General features: G+C 42.5%; 1 protein-coding gene across 1 annotated transcript in view; it reads left to right on the top strand.

The window, feature by feature from the left end:
* The window catches only part of GTF2A1L (general transcription factor IIA subunit 1 like), a 1,760,055-nt gene that overhangs the window by 355,026 nt on the left and 1,379,282 nt on the right, over positions 1–25,747 (top strand). Inside the window, exon 4 of the mRNA XM_069608408.1 lies at positions 21,337–21,392. Within this exon, the coding sequence (XP_069464509.1) occupies positions 21,337–21,392 (56 nt within the window). The remainder of the gene's footprint in view (positions 1–21,336; positions 21,393–25,747) is intronic.

Below are 25,747 nucleotides of genomic sequence, written 5' to 3'. Positions count from 1 at the left end.
TGCTCTCACCTCCCCGGGTGGGTCCGGTCTGGTCTCCGCGGCTCCCCGCAGCCGGGCCGGTTTCCTCCTATTGTCCACGTCCCCTCAAGTGTCTCGGCGACCCATGCAACGCCGCCAATGTCCCGTTCGGCAGCTGCGCCACTAAATCGCTCTTCCACTTCCTCTCACGAGCGATTGTGCAGGTTTGTAGTTTCGCGGTCTGTTGGGCTGGCGCTGGGCCACCCGGGCTCAATTTGAGAGCGCCGCCATCTTGGCTTTTTGCCGAACAGTTATTCGCGGGCAGCAAAACAAGTCTTTCGGGCTTACACCTTTGTGTGTGGAGAGTCCTGGAGCTTCACGCTGGCATCCGCAGCGATTGTGGTGCTTTGCAGGGTCTGTTTAATGTTTCAGAGCCGTAGGAAACAGCTTATAAGTGGCACATCTAGCGGACCTCACCGAAGTCGCGTCCTCTCTACATGGCGGTTAGCCGCGCCCCGGCCTTGCACATCAATGTGCAACGTTCGCCCATGCCTAATCAAAAATTTGCAGCAATTCCTCAATCAGTATGTCAAAGGCACCAACAAAAGAAAAATGAAAATACCTCAAAGTAGTAGTAGTAGTAGTAGACTCCTGTCCAGTGGGCAAGTACACTGGAATACGCAGGCATTCCTTAGCCTGCATTTGTGGGGCAGCTTGCAAAAGCACCTTCCACTGTATTAAAATGTTAGCATACCACCATTGAACAATCAGAAATCTAGTCAACAAACTGTACTATGCAAAGACTCCAGCTGTAGCACTCCAACATTTAAATGATATTCTCCTACACGGTACAGCCAAACAAGTGCGCAATGAAATTGAGCACATCCTAAGGAAATACTGTGAAACTGAAGAGCACTTACCCACTGCAACATTGTCCGCCAACAATACTGACAACAGTGCAGCTATCAGCTTTTTACATCAGACATACACAAAAGAAATACAAAAGTTCAAAAGCACTTCTGCTGAAATGCCAAATCAAGTATGTGTGTTGCTGTGGAACGTTCTCTAAAAAGAGCACCAAAACTGTTGATAGAATTAATAAAATAGAAGGTAATGAGGAATCCCAATGGTTTTAATTGGATCTGTACCTTGTAGCAGTAAAACAAGAACGATATTACCAACACCTCCATACTGTGCACATACTGCACTTCAATACTTGACAATAACCAAAGGCTGTCACGTGCAATTGGTAATCATTTGGAACTGTTTCCAGTGCCAAACGCACTGCAGCAGCTTAATTTTTATGAGATCATTAGAATACAAACAGTGCACCCATTTCAAGCAATACATCTTCAACCAAAAACTGCAAAATTACCATTTGTGGTAAATTAGTTTACTTACCGTTAGATTTGAAAGAAAATGTAGACACTCTACGAGTGCAAAGGCCAATACACAAATCTTTGTCCTGGTAAATGGTGTACCTGCAAAAGACAAAATAATGTGGCAACACCTAGTGGACTTAACTAAAGTCAGAGAGGCGTTGCAGTACCTTAAAGAGAAAAAGGAATACTACAAGGAAACGAACATTGAAGTAAACCTGAGATAAACAACCAAAATAAAGCAGGACTCCTCAACAAGTGGCCAATTTGAACGCCTAGATCAGGGGTGCACAACTGATTTTGACAGAGGGCCGAAAGTACCCTACATGATTGCTATAGTGGGTTTAAAAGTAAATGTGGGTGGGGCGGTAGGCGTGGCGTGGCGTGAGGCTTTTTCAGCCCCTAATTTTTATTAAACACTATGCCTCATAGCCCCCACCCCTCAAGCAAACACTATGCCCCATGGCCCCCACCCCTCATGCAAACACTATGCCCCAAGGCCCCCACCCCTGAAGCAAACACTATGCCCCATGGCCCCCACTCCCCAACCAAACACTATGCCCCAAGACACCCCCCTCAAGCAAACACTATGCCCCATGACACCTCCCCCCTCAAGCAAACACTATGCCCCATGGCCCCCACTCCCCAACCAAACACTATGCCCCATAGCCCCCACTCCCCGACCAAACACTATGCCCCAAGACACCCACCCCTCATGCAAACACTATGCCCCATGCCACCAAGCATGCACCATGCATACATACTCATACAGACCCCAACCCCCCACCTCTGCATACAAACTAACAAGCATACACCATGCAACCATACAGACCCGAAACCCCCCGCCCCCAACTCAGCACACAAACCCACAAGCGTACACCATGCACCCATACAGACTCGAACCACCCCACCCCCAACTCACCAAACAAACTCACAAGCATGCACGCATACAGACCCGGACTCCCCCACCCCCACATCTCAAAAAACACTAAACGTGCACACAACAACAAACATTCAGGCAGACCCGACCCCTCCAACCCCCTCCCCCAGCATCTCAACGTACACTTCACTTGCACACAAACACATTCAGGCAGACCCGACACACACCCCACCCCCGCATCTCAACACACACTGCACTTGCACACCAACACATTCAGGCAGACCCGACACACACCTCACCCCCGCATCTCAACATACACTCCAGACTTACAAATACAAACACACCCATACACACACCCGACCCTACGCATCTCAACATACATACAAAAACAAAAAACACAGTCAGGACGGACCCGAGACACGCACGCACGCACACACACAAACACAAACATACAGCCCCCCCACCATGTACTTACCCAGACGTGCTGGCGAGGCTTCTGGCACTACGGCTGGCGTGGCAAGCAAGGCTGAAATGCCTTCTGGCATCAAGCCTTACTGGCCACGCCAGCCGTAGTGCTGGCACTCCATTGGTGCAGCACACACGCACTACGTGGCTCATAGGAGCTGCGTGGTTTGTGTGCACTGAACTAATGAGGGCCAGTGTTTTGTCCAGCCCGTAAGACAACACTTTCCTAATGGAGGGCGGCCGATGCTGCTTGCGGGCCACTCTCCATTAGGAAAGTCTTTGTGCCTCGCGGGCCGGACAAGACGACATGGCGGGCCGCAACTGGCCCGCTGGCCGTATGTTGTGCACCCATGGCCTAGATCCTAGTGCAGCCTCCGGTATTTTAGACCACTATACAATTCACCCACTGCACTCCAGAGACACCATAGCCGATGCGCTAGGAACATGTCAAATGCGGCAAGCCAAAGGCATCCCAATCAGTGTATGGGGAAAAAAGTGTTGCACGCGAGCCTTTCCTCTACTCTTCCCCACTGGAAAGGTGGAAGATATGATGAAAGAAGCACACAAATAACACCATCCGAATACCGCTGTTTACGAATGTATGCTGCAGACCCAAGATTTAGACATAACGTGGAGTACATATTTCACCTACTCTTTGAAAGTGAACTAGCAACCCTATGTTATGGAGTTGCCCACACACTAAAAACAGGTTCCCATTTCCAAAACATGTCTGCTACACAACTACATGAAAAGGTGCAACAAAATGACAGTTTTACTAGATAGTGTTTCAAATGTTTTGGCAAACATGCGTGGCACCAAAGAGTACTGGTTCCAACCGCACGCAGGTGTACAGTGTATGCTACGCAACCTTGGCCCACCCACATAGTTTGTCACTTCAAGTTGTGCCGAGTACGCATGGGAAGACTTGCAAACTTTCCTACGCATAGCAAACAAAAAGAAAACGGGTATAGACATGAAAACACCAGGAGAGCTGTGCTCTCTGCATCCAGTAAATGTTTCACGCTATTTTCATAATCGTTTCCTTGCGATGCTGCGCTTCATTTGCAATAAGACTTCCTCCCCTCGGAGAAGTACAACACTTCTTTTGGAGAAAAGAATATCAAGCCAGAGGAGCACCACACATCCACATGCTTTTGTGGATTAATAACGCTCCTAAATTTGGTGAGGAGAGTGACGAAACTGTTGTGGAGTTCATCCACATATGTCACTTACGAAATCCTTTCGGAAAGTACCCATAGCCATCTACGTGCACAAATTTTGCAATTCCAATGACACAGGCATGGCAAGTATTGTCGATGCAAATACTATACCAAATGCTGCTTTGGTTTCCCTAGATCAGTTTCAACAGGCCAAGTAAACAGCTTCATGTCTTCAGTTCGACACAGTGTTAAAGGAAAATCTCCTAAAAACACATACTACATAAAAAGGAGCAAAGCATCCAAGTAAATCAATGATTACAATGCAATTATTGCCCTCTTATGGAATGCCAATGTTGATGTACAGTACATTGCAGACAATTCCACTAGTGTTGCACGATAGGTCACCGCCTACTTAAACAAATCGAGAAAGCAGAGCTCAAAGACCTCTGCGATGACATATCCTCTGAGAAAACACTGGCACAAAATTGTACAGCTTTGGCATCAAAATGCTCTCCAATAGAGAATGTGGAAGCTACAAAGCCGCTGACCGCTTAGCCGGCAATTAGCCAGCACGAAAGTACAACTTGCACCTGTAAGAACTACAAACCTATACTACTGTATGTAAGTGGTGAAGCTGGATCGGGTAAAACATTCTTAATACAAATTATCAGTAAATATGTCCAACAAATAAACCGCAACCTTTTTGCGGTTAGAACTGCCCCTACAGGTTTGGCTGCGTACAACATAGGTGGAGCTACTCCTTCAAGTGGAACACCAAAACAAATTACAGTACTATAAACTTTCAGCACAAGCTGCTATGGAGCTGTGAAGAGTTTTGAAACCACTGTAAATACTCCTAGTAGATGAGGTCCGCATGGTTTCCAACCTAATGTTGGCTTTGATTCACCTCAGAATGCAAGAGGTACTCAAAACAAACTATGAAGGTCTCTTTGGAGGAAAACATGTAATTGTTTTCAGAGATCTCCTTCAATTGACACCAGGCAAAGGTGATCCAATTTTCAAAACCTTAGGACACAAACAGTGCTGTAAAAGTCTTGGAAGCATCGACAATGTACATCTTTTGGCAACATTTTCTATACCAAGAACTAACTCAAAACATTTATTTATTTCTTTATTTATATTTATATAGCGCGCAAGAAGTCCAGGGGCATTGATGCTACTTGCAATAACTTAGTACAGGCATGAAAGCGATTGTTAACACATTATGAATACTACAAGATATCGTACTGATGTTACAGATATTGCATTGGGACATATATTACAACATATATGATAAGTATTTGTGCTGGTGTGTCGGGTCTTATGTGAAGAGGGTAGTTTTCAGAGTTTTGCGGAAGGTGGTGAGGGAGGCCTCCCCTTGGATAGTGGGAGGTAGGGAATTCCAGTGAGTGGGCGCGAGATAGGGGAAGCTGGATCCGCCCGCTTTTACTCTTTTTACTAGTGGCACCGAGAGCATGTTGGTGTACGGTGATCTGGTTGGCCTGGTAGTGGAGACGGGGTGGATCCTTTGAGAGAGGTATGCTGGAGCAGAGAGGTGAATGCATTTGTGGGTCAGTGTCAGGGCTTTGAATACGATCCTTTCCTTTATTGGGAGCCAGTGAGCTAGTTTTCTGGCTTCAGAGATGTTCTCTTTTAGCAATGCATTGGGCTGCCCGGAGAGCATTGTTCTGTATTACTTGTAGTCTCTCTAAGTTTTTGTTGGAGGTTCCTAGAAAGAGTACGTTGCAGTAGTCTAGCCTAGAGCCGGTGATGGCTCTGGCTATGTTGGTGCAGTTCTCTTTGGAGAGAAAGGGTCTGACTGCGTTGATAAGTTTGGCATGATATGCAGCTGCTGAGGCTATTGCGCTGACTTGTCTATCCATGGATAGGCTGAAGTCCGCAGACCTCACAAAAGACATTAAGAAAAAATGGACGGATTGGTGTACTATCAAGAGGCGCAGTCTACCCTCAATAGTAGACACATCCATGAGCTATACGGGCATAACACATGTGCTACTGATGAGATTGAACAATTAGCTCACAAAAATGTCAGCTGTATGGCGTTAATACCAACTCTAGCAAGCTGCACACAATTTAATGCTGCAAAAAGAGAAACGATCACTACTTGAAATTCATAGCACAGACGAACTGGACGCATACGGTATGACAATACCTATATGTCGGCAAGGCATAGCACGACTACAAGCCTTGGATAGTAGTCCATCTCCAACACAGCTGGTTTGGAGAAAATTCGAACATTGTGTGAACTGTAGAGTTAAGCTAAAGCGTAACATTGACGTAGAGCAAGGTTTAGTTAATGGAGCATTTGGTACAGTTGTTGGTTTCCACACATACCCACGGGACAGCAGCAGTATTCAGTTTGTAAACATAGTTTGACAAACTTTCAGAAGTCCAAAAATATAGGACGCACAACGGCGCGATTCTTTCTTTTCAAAGACATGTAGAGAACAGTTTTCTCTTTAGCTAGCTTATGCAGTAACTATTCATAAATTGCAAGGTCTCACCTTAGATCAAGCAGTGATTGATATTGGCAACAGTCTTTAAAGAAGGCAGGAGTTATGTAGCACTGTCACAACTACGTACAATGGAAGGACTGTATCTAGTTAACTTTGATGCAACTGCAGTCACTGCAGACATTCCTTGCATCATAGAGTACAATAGACTACGTGCACTGTACACATCCCATCTAAAAATGTACCCTATTCCTCAAAAACCAAAAACTTTGGAAAAAAGGCTCATTGCATCAGAAGTACTAAATGATTGGGCCACAGTACCGTCAAAGAAAGTCATACTACAGCAACTACCAAAAGCACTTACAAAATGAGTAAAATAGATGAACCAAAACCAACTCCACCCACACAATAAAACCTCTTAAGAAACCACATACCCTTCCATCTAAGGGCTCAGACACAGAAGGACCAGTCCATTCAAATTTTCCATTACAACAAGTGTTAATTGTTATTCAAATGTAACAAATGTTTTATTCCAAATACCAGCAGTTGTTGAACACATTTATTCAAATGGCGCAGACCAATTGTGTTTGCAAACGCTCATCCTTCACAGAAATGCAGTAAGCAATCCTGACACCGTTTACAGTGTCGCAAGAATTGGACTACAGTGCTGGAATGGTGAAATTCACTTTAAACAGACAAGAAGATCCCCAAGAATATCTATGTACTTACTACAAATACTGGAAAGAAAAAACATACCTATAATAGAAATCTTTCACATTTCCTACATGTGCAGAAATACATGCACTCTTTGTAACCATGTCATTGAAGAGCAAGTCCCTAACAAATTCTTTGTGTATATACCAATAACCAACTGTGACTCCATTCCATTTCAGCAACTGGTGCAAAAGGCAAACCATAGCAGGTTGTGTATGTCGTGCAATTTTGATAATCGCTCAACGCTACATATACACTCACATAGTCAATATGTGATATTAATGCTTTTAATGTACAATACAGACGGTACCAAAAAAAACTGCAAACTTACTGCCTTCACACATGGACAGATATCACTTGGCAGGAAAATCTTCACAACTGAGCCATAATCTAGCACACAGGGGACTCCACCAATGCAGGGCACTATACTGCATACGTTAGAAAGCAATTATCATGGTGGGAATGCAATGATACTTCCATCAGTCCAAAGCACAGACTACCTGCAAATCTTGCAAATGCCCACCTAATATTCCTGAGGCCAAAATGTACTAATTAATGTACAAACAAAGTATACCTTAATCCCCAGTACCAACCATTACTTTCGTGAGTGGACAATATTTTTTTTTATCTTCCACACTATCGACCTAAAGCAACATACCATAAATGAAGCATTGCGAAATGCACTACAGTGTGTTTGTCAATTTCATCCTCAATGATTCCAAGGACTACAGTCACACAAACAGTACGTGTCCACAAAACACAGTGCCACTATTTACCACTTTGTACGTGGAAGAGACTTTGCTAAGTGTGTTCGAAACTGGCCTCTGTAACCTCTAAAATCAACACTAATGCAAATCATTCACCAGCTCTCCAAGAATAGTCCTGCAACTACCAACACATATTTATGTATCACCACGTAAATGCGCAAATGGGCAGTACCACTTCAAAATGTTCAGATGTCCAAATAGCCAAAGGAATACACAAACCTCTCTACGTACCCTTTACAAACAGGATCACTGCAAACAGTTAGAATACGCCACCTGGTAACTAACTGCAACCTGAATACGACAGTTATTTGCAGCATCACAACTACCCAAGTCAACCTTCAACAACTACTGTGCTACAAACATATCATGAAACACTTCCAAAGTATCAGCATTTACAGTACGCCAACAGGTACGTAACTGCCGTGCAAATTCTGCAGTAGCAGGGACTCCACCAATGGAGTCCACTATACTGCATGGATTAGAAAACAGTGGTCATTGTAGTAATGCAATGAAACTTCCATCAGGCCAAAGCACATACTCCCTACAAATCTTGGAAATGCCTACTTAATAAACTGTAACACAAACTTTACTCACTGATGTACAAACTTACTATACCTTACTCCCCCGCCCCAAGCAGTAACTTAATAAGTGGACAAAAAATATTATTCTCTACGTACCCTTTACAAACGGGACACTGCAAACAGTTAGAATACGCCACCTGGTATCTAACTGCAACCTGAATACGACGATGTTATTTGCAGCATCACAACTACCCAAATCAACCTTCAGCAACTAACGTGCCCCAAACATACCATCAAACACTTCCAAAGTATAAGCAGTTACAATATGCTAACAGCTACGGAACGGCGGCCATAATACTGCATAACGACTGAACAATATCATAATACTTGCAAACCACCAGCAAAAACCAAACAGATAAAGAAGCAATGGTACAAAATGGAAGCGGTGAAATATTTGCAAATCGGCACCTACAATAGAACGCCACCCATCCTACCAACATGCAAGTGCACATATCGTACTCCATTACATTTCCTCCTACTTCACCAGTATGCCTTAAGTGCTGTTACCACTCCAAACATCACTATCACTCATTGTGCACTGTATTTGCAACTAATCTTTGAAGGTTTAAAAAAAAAATCCAGCATTGATTTTTTTTTGTCCCCCCCCCCCCACAGTCCCAGTGAATATGCAAAGAACAGAGGGAACTGCGCTGATTGCACAGCACACTGGTTCAATCTAGTTCTTACGAAGTACTACTTATGAGGGTCCACAAAAAAAAATGTATGCTATGTAGCGCTAACATATTGTGTTCTCTTTTCCCACACATAATACACCATCCAGTTCGATAACATTTTTCTCTCCATACCCAAAACACAGTGCAGGGCTTCCTCAATGCAAACAGTAAGTCTTCAACAATTGCTATTTTACTTCTGTACAATATCCACAGTGCATTAAGTGCACTTATTGCTGCTATATACATACCAATAGCACCAAAGACAATGCACACCTATATTACACTATGCAGCTTGTGGCCATGCCCTGCACTCTTGACTACACCCTCTACATTGTAGAGCCTCCAGCCATACACAACATTACACACCCTGCCCCCTATTGCTGCTGCACTGCAGAACTACACATGCAAACATCTATGCATGTACAACTAACACCACAGCCACCTACCCCTTAGCCACTGCAGTTTACATTGCCTACTACTTCTTCCACTGAATACATAACCTGTTTCCTATGTACACTGGTCAACTAATCCTACCATAAGTGCACACACTGAATTAACAACACTACAGTAACGTACCCTTCAATCTGCACAATTGGAACAATACCACTAAATGCATGCATCCATACATCTTACGCAAGTCTCCTAACTTCTCCAAAATGTGCCTCTTTGCCTTACACTGCCACCATGTACGCCATTAGATCACTTTCATTGTTATATACACCATTTTCAAAAAATGTAGCCAACCCATATTTCAATACAGCGCTTAGCTCCCCAGCCATATTGCAACCACTACCGTACCTCTTTACTTTTTCAACTTCTGTTACCCTTTTTTTTCTGTAAAGCAAAGACCATTTACAGGCCATAACCGCCTGACCATGTCAAGTGTTCACACTAACTGCTTTCCTTTCCTAAACAGTTGCCCCAAAAAAGGTCATGCATTACAACACCAACCTGCATATTATGGACCACTCACCCACGTGTTCTCAAACGCAATGTCACATTACGCACCGTTGCCTCGCAACACAGTGCACATCTAACTTTTCTGTACACTCTGTACAAACACATTTTCCCTATTTTGCCATCTGTGCATTCATGTGTCCATTTGTACAGCACCATCATATCTACTTGTACGTTGCACTACCTTCACCGTAGTAACACTACCAACAATCGTTGGTGCTACACTCGAAACACGTTCTCGGCTGATTTCTTCCTTTTTTTTTCCTGCCTCATCTCCGGAAACTGAACCTTAAAATACCTCTTCTTAAACAGAACACACGCTCATTGTAAAAAAAGCCTTGAGGGGGAAGCATGTGTAGCTGCAAGGTCATATATTGTAAAAGAAATCTTACAAAAAAAATGCATAACTTGCACTGCAGTTCCTCTGTCCATGTGCCCCAAAGGTACTCTGCAACCAGCTCATACGCTGTACAGTGCCATTTCATGGCTTCCCAATTGAAGGATGGAATTTGCAGAAATTATGTAAGTAGACCTTTACATCACATGTGTATGATGATTAACAGTTATTTATGTGCTCCTCTGTATGCAGATTTACAAACTTGCTCTACCGCTCCCTTTCACTCCATACATTACACAGACCTTTGTGACGGCAGTAAAAAAAATTCTCACACTGCCATGTCTCCACCATTCCCAGTAACTTGCAACTGTCACTGTACTGTCTTTTGCTTCTTGTACACTGAAACACCTCACCTTCTACGCGCTTGCACACTGCTAGAATCCCTGTTCTGGCATTTGTATGCCCTTTCACACAATTACCACGTCTACGCACCCTTAGTGTACTATACTTTGTAACAGACACGTGCAGAGGTCAACTGGCACACAAATATGTGCAACTCACATTTCTTTCGCACGCTTCTTACCAAAGCAGCTACTCTATTCTCCACCAATCCAAGTTAACCCCCATTATGTTTCTTATTGTATTACTTTCTTTGTAAACACTGACCATGTGCCATGGGTCCAACTGCATTGGCTACCACTCAACATTTTGTAAAAAAGCAACACTTGAAAACATCTTGTTCCAACACATTTTCTTGTGTGCACCCACCCACTGTATTACTTACAAACCAGACACCAAAGCAGTGAGTTCAGACATGGAGCTACGCAGTAACACACACGCCATTGTTCTTCAGCCATTCAACTATTACTACACTATCCTTCCTGTAAAGTTTTGTCCTGTACGCTATAACTAATAGCCGCTACTTACATGTACTCTTTCCACTCAGATTTGTTGCAGCCTATTGCGCATGGCACACCTTCCATGTTCAAATAGACGGCTGGTGGACCAACCATTGTAAGATTACCATAAGCAATATCTTTTCCATCGTTATTTTCTGGGCCGACAACTGTGAGTCGATATGTCCTCTTGCAGTTCCTGCTATACGAACCAACCTGCAAACCTTCAATCTATAAAGCGTCCCAGAAGCACTGCATGCTACCTCCGCTACCTTTCAAAGAGAATGTCTTCTTGCACACGGACCACCAAGCAGCAGTATGTACTCCTTTTCCCACGGTGCTACACCAGAACAGAAGAACCTAATTGCACAGCCGTCATCGGTCACTGTATTTTGTGTGCGAAATAAGAACAATGAATCCACCAACTGCGTTTACATTATGTGGCAAAATAAAGCTCGGTCAACCACTCACTGTATTATTAGTAAAGATTGGAATTATCTCAAACCATACAGTCTGTCTGTGCAAGTCCACTTTTTCTTTTGTTTATGTTGTACCTTTCCAGAGCTAGGTGCTCACATCACAGGGTGTGCTACGCTGGCACGCACATAAAAGGCCAACATTGGCACTAATCAGCAGCACCTGAACATACTGCCTCCCTGAAGATTGCAAGAGACATGAAAGCGCTTGGAGGAGAAGAGCAACTGAACTGCAGAAGGTACACAAAGCGGGGAACTAGAGTGCGTGCCTCAACTCCTTTTTTTTCTAAATAAAATAAATACCTGGAGTGACCCCCGTGAGGAACAAGTGTCCACAAGTAAAGGCACTGACGCCAGTGACTGCTGCAATGGTGTATGCGGCACACAGGCATAGCTGGCGGAAGCGATCCACACACGACAAATGCACACATTTCAAGCTCCACCGGCTTCCATTCGCCATCTAAAGAAGTATGCCAAACAAAGGTAACAGTCGGATAGCCTGCCATCCTGCCATCCTGCATATAGCTCCACTTAACGGCATTCATCATGTTGCGGCTGTAAATGTATGTGTTGGAATTCACATTCTCCATAGTGTTCATATGTAGTACTTATTAACTGGTGTCATGTTGCACTACCTTCCTTCTCTCTCACCGTACTAGGTGTTATGAGAGATGTATCATACTGTACATTAAGTGTCGTCTCTGCATGTGAATAGCAAGGCCAATAATGGTCACCATATTCACGTGCTGTCACTTCACATCACCTCTACTGGTATGGCACCTGCAAAATGTCCTTCACAACCATGCTGTGACAGTGAGCACCCACACTTCACATACATATTACCAGCCCTGCATGGTAGACTTGCAAATCAGTGTAAGAGCTGACCCAAAGAAGGGGGACATTGTTAAACCTATTTCCGAACAATGATCGCATTGTTACGTCAAACGCCCGTAGCCATCCATACATGGCAGTACGCGCTTGCCACTCCCAACATAACAATGTACACCAATTAGAACAATCCCTACACCATCTGCAATGCACTCCCCAACCCCCAATAGCCTCTCAAGGTTGTCACCAGGGCACTTACCCCACAACTGTTTGTGTTATTATCTGCGTACATGAGCCATGTCGCAAAATTTACATACTAAAACGAGCATTGCATTTCGCAGTTTCTTACTGCACTCCCTGAACCGAACCTCTGGTCACGTCCACACCCCTCCGAACACAAATGATGTCTTATCTCTGCAATTCCCCTTTATGACCTGGACCATATCCTCCACATTAATTCTGCAAAGGGGAGCATTTTACGGCACCTACATATTTACAAGTGTATTGTATAGCGCACAGTAAGCTTATAATTTACTGCCTATAAGTACGGATAGATGCAACAACCTACTCAAACAATGCAACAGTCACACCTACTTCCAACCAGTGCCCATACTGTTACAGTCAAGGGTCATACCCATGCACACCAGGCAATATGGATTTTACAGGCACAAGAAAATATGGCAGCCCAACTGCAAATATCCTCATATTGTCTCCAATGCACTCCCCATCCCCAATCGAGTCTGCCTGCACTCACAGAAAAATAATAGTGGCCACCAATTAACTGTCTGTGAGTACCTCCATATACATTCCTTCCATCTGCCAATGTCAACCTGCCCTCCCTAAAGCAAGGCTGTGGCTCTTGTGTACGTACATAGGCAAATACACCCATATCAGCACTTACCCTTTCTGGCCACAGGTACATATTGATTCAGTAATACACCCAAGCAAGTCAACTGCCTGTTACCTACTTCCAACCAGTGCCCACCCTCTTATGTGCAATGGCCCTACCCATGTGCACAAGACATTGTAGGTTTTGCAAGCACAATACAGTATATAGATTTTGCAAGCACAATATAACATACCACTAATACTACAAATATCCTCATGTTCTGTCCAATGCACTCCCCATCCTCAATGTAGTCTGCCTGCACTCATCAACAAATGAGTCGCCTCCACAACTGCCCACCAATCAACATTCTGTGAATACCTCAGTACAAATTCCTTCCATCTGCCAATATCTACCTGCCCTCCCTAAAGCAAGGCTGTGGCCAATCCCTAGGCTCTTGGGTACATGGATGGAGGCCCATGGCCTCCACCCTTTTACCCAATAGCCTAGTCCTACTACACACCCACTAGAAACCAATAAAGTGATGTATGGTAACATTTCCCATGGTGCTGTACTGCCTACAATTATGTATACGTACAACAGACTCAAACAAAGCAACATTCTCACACCTACTTCCAACCAGTCCCCACACTGTGACAGCCAAGGGCCGTACCCATACACACAACCCAGTATGGGGTCTTAAACGCACAAGACAACATGGCACTCCGACTGCAAACATCGTCATATTATCTCCAATGCTCTCCCCATCCCCAATAGTCTCCCTGCACTCACCAAAAATAGTCTCCTCCACAATTGGCCACAAACTATGTATGTGTGAGTATCTCCAAAAAAATTCCTTCCATCTGCAATGCCAACCTGCCCTCCCTAAAGCAAGGCTATGGCCAAGCCCTAGCCTCTTGGGTACCTGGGCGGAGACCTATGTCCTCCGCCCATGCGCTCAATTTCCTAGTCCTACTACACACCCACTCGAAGGCAATACAGGCATGCATGCTAAAATTTCCAACAGTGCTTGCCTGCTACACGTACATATGCGTACAATGAAGGAGCGAACCAAAACAGCATTTGCACACCTACTTCCAACTACTGCCCACACTGTTCCGGCCAGATGCCATTGCCATGCACACAAGGCAGTAGGGCCTTTGGAGGCACAACAGAACATAGTACGCTGACCGCTAATTCCCCCATATTCTCTCCAAGGCACTCCCCATCCCCTACACAGTCTGCCTACAATGACCAACATATCGTACTTACCTGTGCAACTACCCACCAATAGAGTGTATGTCAATAGCTGCGGGATTGCTGCATATTTTCACTGTGTACTGCCAAAACAATGCTTCTTTTTCTCCATGTCGTTATGCACTCTCGTGCAGCAATGGTGTACACAAACTCGGCCGCCTACCTATCCGCTACGTGCCTCATTGCTCTCCCATACATTCAGCCTTTAAATTAGGGGGGTTGTACCCAAGCCGTAAGCGCTTCCTGCATGGCATGGCCATACAGTAAGAAGCCTATGCCTTACCCAGACCCACTGCAAACCAAGTTAAAGAAGCATGTTAATATTTCCTCACAAACCCACCGCAACAAAACAACTCAAACGCACGACCCCAACATAATCACCGTCAGCCGTAGCCTACAGCACAAAATATTGCTGCTAATCCTGCAAATCAGTGTTTCCAACGCCTTTCGGCGCACCACAATTATCCGATACTCCATGGTGGCGTCTCCCAAAAACTTTGGCACACAGCCGCTTCCCTCCAGCCAACCATCGGCCGCGTCCCCTGCTCGCCGACAGCACGGTCTAAAAGACCCAATCACACATTGGTCCCCGCAGCAAACTGGGAAATGGGTCTGTGGATATCACTAATTTACTGGAACATACATTTCAGTGTTTTGCAAAATAATTTACTGGTCCGATTTCGACTGAACACACAGAAGCATGCTTTCTGGGCCAAGCTCCCGCTCCTGGCACACAATTAGTGAAAATCCGTCCATCCACTCACCCTGTAGTGTATGGGGCAAAAAAGAATTTGGAACCCTCACCCCGCCCACCCCCTCGCGTGAAACCTCGCCCGATTTGCAAAGTTTAGTGAGGATTCGTCCAGGGGGAGCGAAGTTGTAAGCTGTCGAAAAAGTGCTCTTACTATGAGATTAGTGACTTAACCATAACTACACGGCCGCTGCCACGTAAAATATATAGAAAGCCTGAAATTAATTTCAGAAGAAACCAATGTCTGAAAGGTACTCTAGTCCAAAATTTTATGTCCAAAGATGAAGAAATAAATCAAATTAGCTGGCTGACGACTCAAAAGAAGGGTTTTTTCAAATGCACAGTGTAATATCTGCAAATACGCAATTAACTGTGGAACTTTCCAACACCCAGTGACAGGACAGACTATGACGATATCAGAAAAAATTACCTGTGAGACAGATCATGTGGTGTATGTCCTAATTTGTGCTTGCAAAAAAAAATTGTATATAGGCAGCATTAAGTGCAAATTGAAAATTCAAAAACACATAAGAGCGATCCAGCCCAATGATGTTAATTATCCGATGGCCAAATATTTTAGCGAATATCACAAGGACAATATGAAAGGCTTAGGATTTTTTGGCATCCACAAAATTGAAATTGGTCCTAGAGGAGGAGACAAAGGAAAATTGCTGGGACAAAAAGAAACGTGACTTGATTTTGAGAGTAAACTGCCAAATGAACACAACATTAATGAAGAACTTTATACATTTTTGGGACAATGAGTTACTTTGGGAGAGGAAATATGATGAGAAGCTAAGAAGGGCATGATTTCTTCAATTTTGAATTTCGATTTCAGGCTTTTGTTCCTCAATGTATGTCTTGTGGGTTCATCTGTGACAAGCCAGCACCTGTCAGTTTCATACCTGCGCTCTTTGGTTATTCGTAACAATTTTCAGAGATCGACTCCATTTCCATTAACCTCCAATGTAATGACCATGATGTATTTTAACTGTTATTTTTAATTGATTTTAATTGGTGATTGTTTCTAATTCACTTTGGTGAATGTTGCAATTGAACAAGCTTGTAAAGAAGAGAGAAGTAGGGCCGTCGGTGAAGTCTATACTAGGTGCTATGCAGTAATTGCACCAGATATCTGAACAACTGTAGTTGTGCAGGTGTGGCCAATGTGGTTATATCTTTTGGACAAAACATGAATTCCACTCGTTAGGGGTGATCCACGACACACTTTACGACATGGTGTTAGGCTGCTATTATGTACTGTAGCACTTGTCACTTTGGTACCCCTAATGATCTAGATGTGGATATATTGTATGACTTAAACAAACTCTACTCATGAGGGGTGATGCACGATGCACTATACAATATGGTGTTAGGCTGCTATTGCACTATGCACTTTAGTACGAACAAACGAGAGGCTGCTATTGCACCCTGCATTTTAGTACGAATAAAAGATGTACTGTAGCACATAGCACTTTAACTCACATTGATGTAGATATTGACTATATGTATTTTGTCTATGAAAAGGTCATGGATTTATATCATAGTGATATCATACTATGCACTTTAGGACATGTGAATATGCCACTATAGCACTATGCACTTTTGTATGCTCAGACATATAATTTGCTGTCAGTTTGTTTTAAAACGATGAGATGATGCATTTGCCATGATTCCTGGGAAGCTAGGATGTATTGCAAGGTACCCTGACACTCTACCATTCGCACTATGTATTTAAGAAAATGTTCGGCATGTAGACATTAACACTTATTTTTACAAGCTGGGAATGGACTGTAAAGGGGCCTGTTACCGATATAATGTGTTTGCAGGGTGACCAATACTATGTTGTAATTTGCACTATAAAAATCGGGCCACACACTAATGCTGAATAGGTGAAGTGGACATCTCAAGAGTGCAGACATTAAATCTGCGGTAGTTGACAGTTTTCCATTTCATTGCAGTTAACTATATCTGTGAGTTTCGGAGTAGCACTGACGTGACACAAGTACAAGGGGCAGAATGCATTGAATATACTGAATAATTGTCCAGACATGAAACTATGTAAAGCTAACTGTTGCTTATTATGGACATAGGAGAAATGTTAACGTGATGAAGTGCAAGTGTCAGAATGTACTTAGTAATTCAGGGTATTTAAAATCATGTAAAGATGGCCGACATGGCGAACACGAAATGGTGTTGGCAAGCTAACCAAGTCCTCTCTCTAGCCCTAAAACTCTCTCTTTGAATGAACTTTGGAGAAGAGGCATTTGTTGTTGTGAACAAGTGGCAAGTTAGCCATGAAATGCGTAAAAGCCTTGGCAAAACCATTTTGCCACAAGTTGGGAGGACCGTATTATGACTTTCTTTTTTGTAAAGAATCTTTGAATGTGCCCTGATTTTCCCCAATTTTTGTTACAAATAAAGGAAGAAATTGATAAACGGACAAATGTGATTCTGGAACATTACATTTTTTGATCCTGTGGAGAGTGCTGATTGTTTTGTCTGAAGGAAACTATCAGATATATATACCGCTACTTGAGTATAATCTAAATACAGTACTGATATATCCAGGCACTGCATCACCCTATTGTACGTCACTTGACTTGCAATGCCATTGGACCTATATGCTAAAAGGTGGAATGCATCATATTTAGGCATAAACGGACGTTCCCTTGGTAACAGGACGCATACAACCATACGAGCACTTGCATGTCATCACGTAACAATGCGCGGTTTCCCTTAGTAACAGTGTATATACTTTTGATTCAGCAACCCTGGTAATGCTTCGACCACAAGGCAGTACGCACATGTTTTAATGGTCCTAAGATGGCACACATATCAAAGGGATAAATTGATGTCTGTGAGAACCTGTTCCTCTGAATAGGTGAGATGTGATTGGTTGGTAACTCTCTTAAAGAGCTATAGTTTCCAGTCCTTCAAGTAACCGCATTGTAACACGAGTACTGCCGTGTTTCCTTGTCCCCTTTATGTGGTGCTTGTTACATTCATTGTGAGCGATAATTCTTCCTTGCACACCGCATGGTAAGACGCTTTCCACAACTTTTCTCTATCATTATATCTAAGTATAGCTATGTTTATTTAAGCAGTTAGTAATTGTTGAGACAACTCTCTTGGGTTCAGCTGTTTGGGCACAAGCTCTCTGACAATTGAGACAACACGGGAACATTTTAACATCTGTTACAACCCTGGTGTAAGAGGAACAAAACCTGTATTATCTCACTTATTTATAAGCTAATGGCTTGTATTTAGCTAGCCATGCTATCTCGCATTCTGAGTAGCCTGACACTCGCATCTTTACTTTGCAGGAAAAATGTGACACATGGGGCCTCATTACACGGAAGGCGGTAGTCCAGGGTGCTATTAGCACCCTGGACCATGCCGGTAAATTACCGGCACCGCCTTGGCGGAAAGGGGATTTACCGCCCCATTCCAAGGTTGGAGGGGCGGTAAATCCCCTTTCCGCCATTGCCCTTCCCCATTCCCATTTCAGCCCCATAGGGCTCTATGGGAATGGGGAAGGCGCTAATTACGGCACCGCAATTTTGCGGTGCCGTAATTAGCTCCGAGGTCCCTTAGCGGGTTGGTACTTAACGCCTGCAAGAGGCAGGCGTTAGTTCCTCCAACCCGCAAAGGGACCTCGTAGTACGGCGGTAAGGGTTAACGGTCACCGTTGCCATTAACGGTGACCGTTAACCCTTACCGCCTTCCGTGTAATGAGGCCCATGGTCTTTAGAACACACACCATCACTGGCACTAAATCTCTTAGGCAACCTCGTTTTCCGAAATCACAGGTACAGGAGTGTACCTTTGTTCACAACTTTGTGCTAATATGTTTTTGTCATAATGTACATTTCCTGTTAGCTTTAAAGGAATCTATCTAAAATTCATGTATAATATTGTGTTTTTAGAGTCTGCCCTGAAGGACAATTGGTCTGAAATTCATTGGCAGGGACCTCTGCACGAACAGAATTGAAAACAAATAATTAAAAAGAAAAATATAAATGTTTCTCTTGTCTCACAAATATTTGGGATTATCTCAATCACATAATGTTGAATATGAAATCATTGTGAAATTCTTTAAATATGCAATAGTGTTTACTACACCCTTGGCGACCTCGGGTCTGGTGACTGTTTCACAAGAAATCTCTTCTGCTTTAGGTTTCTTATATTGCTGTAGTGTACATCGTGTCTCTGAAGGTCGCCTTTAAGTTTTTATGGGCTATCACATGAAATATCAACTGTAGCATAGGCACGTGTTGCCCATCCGCTATCTCTTTATTGGTCCTTCCTCTCTCCTCATGTATGACTCTTAGCTCAGAAACCGTAAACAATGTAGACATTGAGGGGAAGGACACATTTGAATTATATGACCAGCAAAGAAAATTGGCTTGCAACTGCTGTCTGCAGTGGTACCGATTTACCTGGCAACAGAAACATTGATGCGCACGTGAAATTACCTCAGAACATTTCATTTCACCTTAGTTGAATTTTACAAGCGGTCCTGGGCACTCCTGCATGCAACGGCTCACGGTTGATGTCCTGAATCAACAACCCTTCTCTGATCATCTCATACAGGCATTCCAGGAGGAGCTCCAGTATTTCCTCCAAGCAGGCTCACGTTCGTGGGCACTACAAAATTCAGTGGCCTCTGGGGATGGAGTTGCGCGGTCGGGGAGTGTGTGGGTTAGTTATTTGAACAGCGCTAGTTTGCAGCTTCCCTGCCAAATAGATGAATATCTTTTAGCATGGGTCTGACTTCTTCACAACTTCAAAGATGGCTCATTGGGCGGGCTGGTGGTGCAGCTCTGTGCAAACAATCTAAAGTTCCCGGAATGGAACCACCTTTTCAGCCTGAGAGACTACCTTGAGAGACTGCGGGAAAACTGCTGTGATATTAATTTGGGGATCTTCTGAGTGTTCCAGGCCTGGTAGGGCTATCCACGGCTATACCCTGCCTGCCTGTCACACCCTCACAAACTCAACTACCTTCCTCTTCGAACACTTCCGGTCGGTCAATTCAGAATGTTCCACTTGCCACAATTTTGGAGGTGAGCGCCCTGGCTTGAGTCCTCCTCAGGCAGCTTTGTGGAATGTACCATTTGTAAATGGTTCAGCCTTTTACATATTCCACAATTAAGCACAGAATTCTGGTTCCCTCATTCTACTAGGATAACAAAATATGCAGGCGATCTTTCATTTGCTCAATCCATTGATACAGATTTCCAAAACATTGATTACAATTAACTTTACTATTAGCAGTGACATACCCTTTTGCAGTGCTGGACTAAAGAGCTGTACGAGGTGCATCTTTATTGTTACCACTTATATTGCTAACATGTATTCAGATTACAGTTTCTGGTACCAGAATTACAATATACAATAAAATCCTGGGCAGAGGCTGCCTCCTTTCTGAATGAACTTCCTTCACTCTCACTGAGGATTATCTGTGACCACGTTTACATGGGGGTTACACTGTCATGCAATCGGTCTGTTCTAATATTTCTATGAGGCTTATGAAAGCTTATGATATCATATGGAAAGTATTACGGAATGTTTCAAAAGTGGCAGTTGGAGAAGTGCAATGAGGAGAAAGGAACTAGAAAAGTAGAGATTGTATAATGTACTTGGATTTGATTGAAGTAATGAATCCTTTCTCGTTAAGGTTTTCCGTCTTAGAATTGAAAGAATGCTGCTTGTGCTGTCATTTTAAAACCGTTCTGATAGCTGTGTGAATCAATAGTCTGTAAGAAAGGCATGTCAAGAGTGCTAGATACTAATTTGTCGTTTTTTGGTGTGGTATTGGCTGCTTTACCTCATGGGGGGAAGCGTGGGGCAAATGTAATTTCCATTTCCCTTCAGTATGAGCAATTTGTGGTGTGATTTGTGCCTCCCGTAAGATTTCTATAATTACTTTTAATCTGACTTTTCTTTTTAGCATCTTTGGTTATTCCTGCTGGTAGAAATGTCCGCAGCTTTACTTCAGCACAATTGGTATGTAGGTACAGTTTTTTTAAAAAAAAAATTTACTTTCTTTTTTTACTGTTGTCATTGGTAAAATATATTTTGTTTTTTATTTAAGATAACACACTAGCAAAAGAAGTGTCATAGAACGGGTACCTATAGACAAACGAAGGGGGGTGCTTGCAATAGTGCTAATTGGATTTTGCATGTCCTGGTTACAACTTGAAACATTTATTGAACGTTTTTTATAATTCAACATACTTTCACTAAATTGGATTTCATTTGCAAATTTGAGGACATAATTCATAACCTTAAGATTCAATGATATTGAATATATACCTATAAAATGAGTCCGCAGGGAAGCTGTGGGTGAGGTTGACCTAAAACTAGATCTGAAATACCTTAATAAAAAACATAGTTGATCTGAATCAACCTGTTTTAAATGGATAGAGAACATTTTCAAATGGAATTGTTCAGGAAAGTTCTTTGTCAGTAGGAAGACTGAAGAATTCGTCTCAGGCTAACCACCCAAATTCAAACTTGAGATATTGTAACAAACATTTTTTTTTAGCAATATGTTAGGGTCTCCTTCTCTCTCTACCGCATTCTTCTCTTTTTTCCACTCTGACATTTTGTGTAAGCAATCCTCTTTCTCCCGAAAAGCTCCAGAAGACATCAAGACTCTGAATAACCAAGCCTTGAGTTTAAAGAACCTCAAAAACATTTCTCTAAGATATAATAATTTTTCTGATATTGGCTATTTTTGAAACTACTTTTGATTACATACTTTTACAACTACTTTGAACATAGAGCAGAAGAAATGTTTGATGACAGAGCATTTTCCTTTTTTCCACTCTTCCCACCGGCAAACAGTTAGTTGTAGTATAGTTGGCACTTTCAATACTGATTTGGTTCCCGACATGTTACCGATTTGGTTCCCGACATGTAGCCTAGTTGGGCAGTGCAGGCCTACATTGTGCATTGCTGCTAGTTGTCGAAAGGAGAACAATGTAGTATAAAAACATATGTGGATTTTGGCACACTTTTTCCATTACAAGAACGCTACAGCATCTTGTTAACCACATTCCAGAAGGCAACTCTCGATTACTGCACAGAGCATTGCACCTTTTAGCTGCAATAATTACATTATGTACCACTTTTTGAGTTCCCTTAAAAACGTAGCCTTCTTCGATATCCTAAATTCTGAACAGTAACAAAACTGTCTTCTGGAATGGTACAGCCAGTAGTTGCTCTGGGAGCGTATCTAACCTTCAGCCAGACATTGGTTAGTAGTGGGTACTTGCACTATACATGTAAATAATACACCATGTCACTCAGCACAGATTGGATTTACCAGGTTGAAATACCACTTTGTCTGGGGCGCAGTGCCAGGGATACTTTCTTTTATACTGCTCACAAACGCTGCTCCATGTTCTGGCGTTCTCTGCCAGACTGGTTTTCAGAAGTCATCTTCCAACGTTGTCCTCGCATCCTTCACTCGGCCTTTTCTAAATGCCTGTACCTCAGATTGTTTAACCTTAGATATACCTTGTGTTAAGCTGAAATTAAATGTAGAGAACGTTGGCAATTATGGTTCTGTGATGGTCCTTCTCCTGACAGATTTACACTCTGGCTGTAACGTCCAGTGCCAGGGCTTCCAGTATTGAAGTCTTTTGTTTTCTAAGAGACCAAAATCAGAATTGCAAGCCATGAATCTTTTAACATCCCCTCCCTGAAAGAGATCACCTGCTTAGCACAATCTCCTGCCATATAATCAGCAAAGGCTGTGGGCTACCTCCTGATTACAAATTGTTACTTTTGAATAAGTGGGTAAAAAGATTAGGGTTAGGAGTTCATTGGCTCCTCGTCCCAGGTATCTATCCCGTGAGAGTCTAATGGTAGGATTGATGAGCTCTGAGGTTGGTCAAACCTTGCAGGGAAGCAAAGGTGTTCTCCAGCTATATGAACCAGCTACCAATTGCTCCATTAAGGGCCCCCCTTTATTGAACTTAGTCCTCATACATTCACCGAAAACAAACGCAGAAAGATACAGCTATATTTGGCAGCCCAATCCCACTTGATTATTTTTTTTTTTAAATATATGATTTCTTTTTTGTTTAAACACAACTGTTTTTGATCTCCATTTTCCCCCCAACCCAAATAAACTTCCTTGTGAGAGCCTGAAAATGCATTGTTCCTAACTTCGGAATTAGGTTGGTAAAGCCTGAAATTAAAATAAGAATAGTGGCTGAATAGTCTTTAGGATAGCAGTTCTACAAATTCAGGGGACTGCTACTCCCCACCATGTGCCATCGTCTTCATAATTGCCTCAAGAAGTCTTGTGTAATTTGCTATATTTGTCATTGCATTTTCCTGTTGGGTGACCTAAATGTGTATGATAATACAAATATGCAAAAGCATACAAAAAAGATCCAGGACATTGCGCTCTTTTAGTTTGAAAAAAGTGTGTTTTTATAATCATCCAATCTTAATCATCCAATATTAGAGTTTGCCCTTGTAACGATTCTCAAATCAGGGCTAGTATGGTCATACTGATAACATAAAATGAAGAAAGTGAAAAGATGCAAAATAATTTTGGAAAAAGGAGAAAACCAAGTTATAAGGATGCCAAATCATCAGAGCAATAAGACAGAATCATATATTGCAACATACAATATTACAAAGAACATTTGGTATATTGTAATTGAAATGTAATAAACAGCAAATCATACATTTGAAAATTGGGGAAAGGGCGGGACGAGAAAAAAGGGGGAGACAAACAGAGAGACAAGAAACTGATATTAAATTAGTCATGGTTTCCCTCAGACTTAGATGTACAATAACGGCCATAACGTATAATTGTCATGACTTGCCCACACCAGGGGTCAATAGTTCCTCTTATAGTAGCAGTGTATTGGGTCAAATCCCATTTATATATGTTCTCATACCAGTAACAGATACAAAAAATGTGTTTAAGTCCCATGTTATAATTTACATATTGTTGTACTAAAAATGCTGCTTATAGTAATAGGGCAGTGTGCGCATATCCCACTCGTTTTATGTAAGGCACTAAGCTCGAAGCCTCGTTTCATCTGAGTCTCATATGAGGTAAGTATGTGATATCCAAACATTTACATCTTAAACCCATTACTCTCATAAGTTTATGCCAAAACTTATGACCCAAAGATTATGTACAAGTCAAAACACCATGTTTTAGAAAAAGCGCTGTTGTGCGAGAACAAAATCACTTCCTCAATTCCAAGAAACCTGTATTTAATCACATTATGATCCTGCGTCTACAATTCCATCTGATCATCGGGACATGCTTTCATACTGCATACAATTCAGAAACCAAGAAATTAAACAAATTGCCAGTGTGCGAGAGCAGTAACCAGCACTTACTTGCAGAAAAACCCGTAATCACTCGCGTTGGCTTCGTACACTGCAGGCGGGCGCCATCTTGGGACTATTTAATTGGTTCCCATGGTGACGCGACGCCAAGTTCGACGCTCGGTTGCCAAGCAACTTGCGCATGAATTCCTAATTGAAAAAGTAGCTCTCATTAATTGTTCCCAGCTCTTGCCGCGACTCACATAGAAGTGTCAAACTTCATTCATCTAACTTGTACTAGTGATTTTGTTCTCGCGCAACAGCGCTTTTTCTAAAACATGGTGTTTTGACTTGTACATAACATTTGGCTCATAAGTTTTGGCATAAACTTATGAGAGTAATGGGTTTTAGATGTAAATGTTTGGATATCACGTACTTGCCTCATACGAGACTCAGATGAAACGAGGCTTCGAGCTTAGTGCCTTACATAAAATGAGTGGGATATGCGCACACTGCCCTCTTACTAAAAGCAGCATTTTCAGTACAACATGTGAATTATAACATGGGACTTAAACACATTTTTTCTATCTGTTTCTGGAATCAGAACATATATAAATGGGATTTGACCCAATACACTGCTACTGTAAGAGGAACTATTGACCCTTGGTGTGGGTAAGTCATGACAATTATAAGTTATGGCCGTTATTGTACATCTAAGTCTGAGACAAACCATGACTAATTTAATATCAGTTTCTTGTCTGTTTGTCTCCCCCTTTTTTCTCGTCCTGCCCTTTCCCCAATTTTCAAATGTATGATTTGCTGTTTATTACATTTCAATTACAATGATGCCAAATGTTCTTTGTAATATTGTATGTTGCAATATATGATTCTGTTCTTTTTGCTCTGATTTGGCATCCTAATAACTTGGTTTTCTCTTTTTTTCAAAATTATTTTGCATCTTTTCACTTTCTTCATTTTATGTTATCAGTATGACCATACTAGCCCTGATTTGAGAAAGGCCAGCAAGGGCCGAAACGCGTGTTATCGTTATAAGG

The sequence above is a fragment of the Ambystoma mexicanum genome, chromosome 4q (assembly GCF_040938575.1).
Source record: "Ambystoma mexicanum isolate Mex_15411 chromosome 4q, UKY_AmexF1_1, whole genome shotgun sequence".
Taxonomy (NCBI): domain Eukaryota; kingdom Metazoa; phylum Chordata; class Amphibia; order Caudata; family Ambystomatidae; genus Ambystoma; species Ambystoma mexicanum.
Note: the sequence above shows the minus strand (reverse complement) of the source record. Positions and strands in the feature narration are given on the sequence as shown.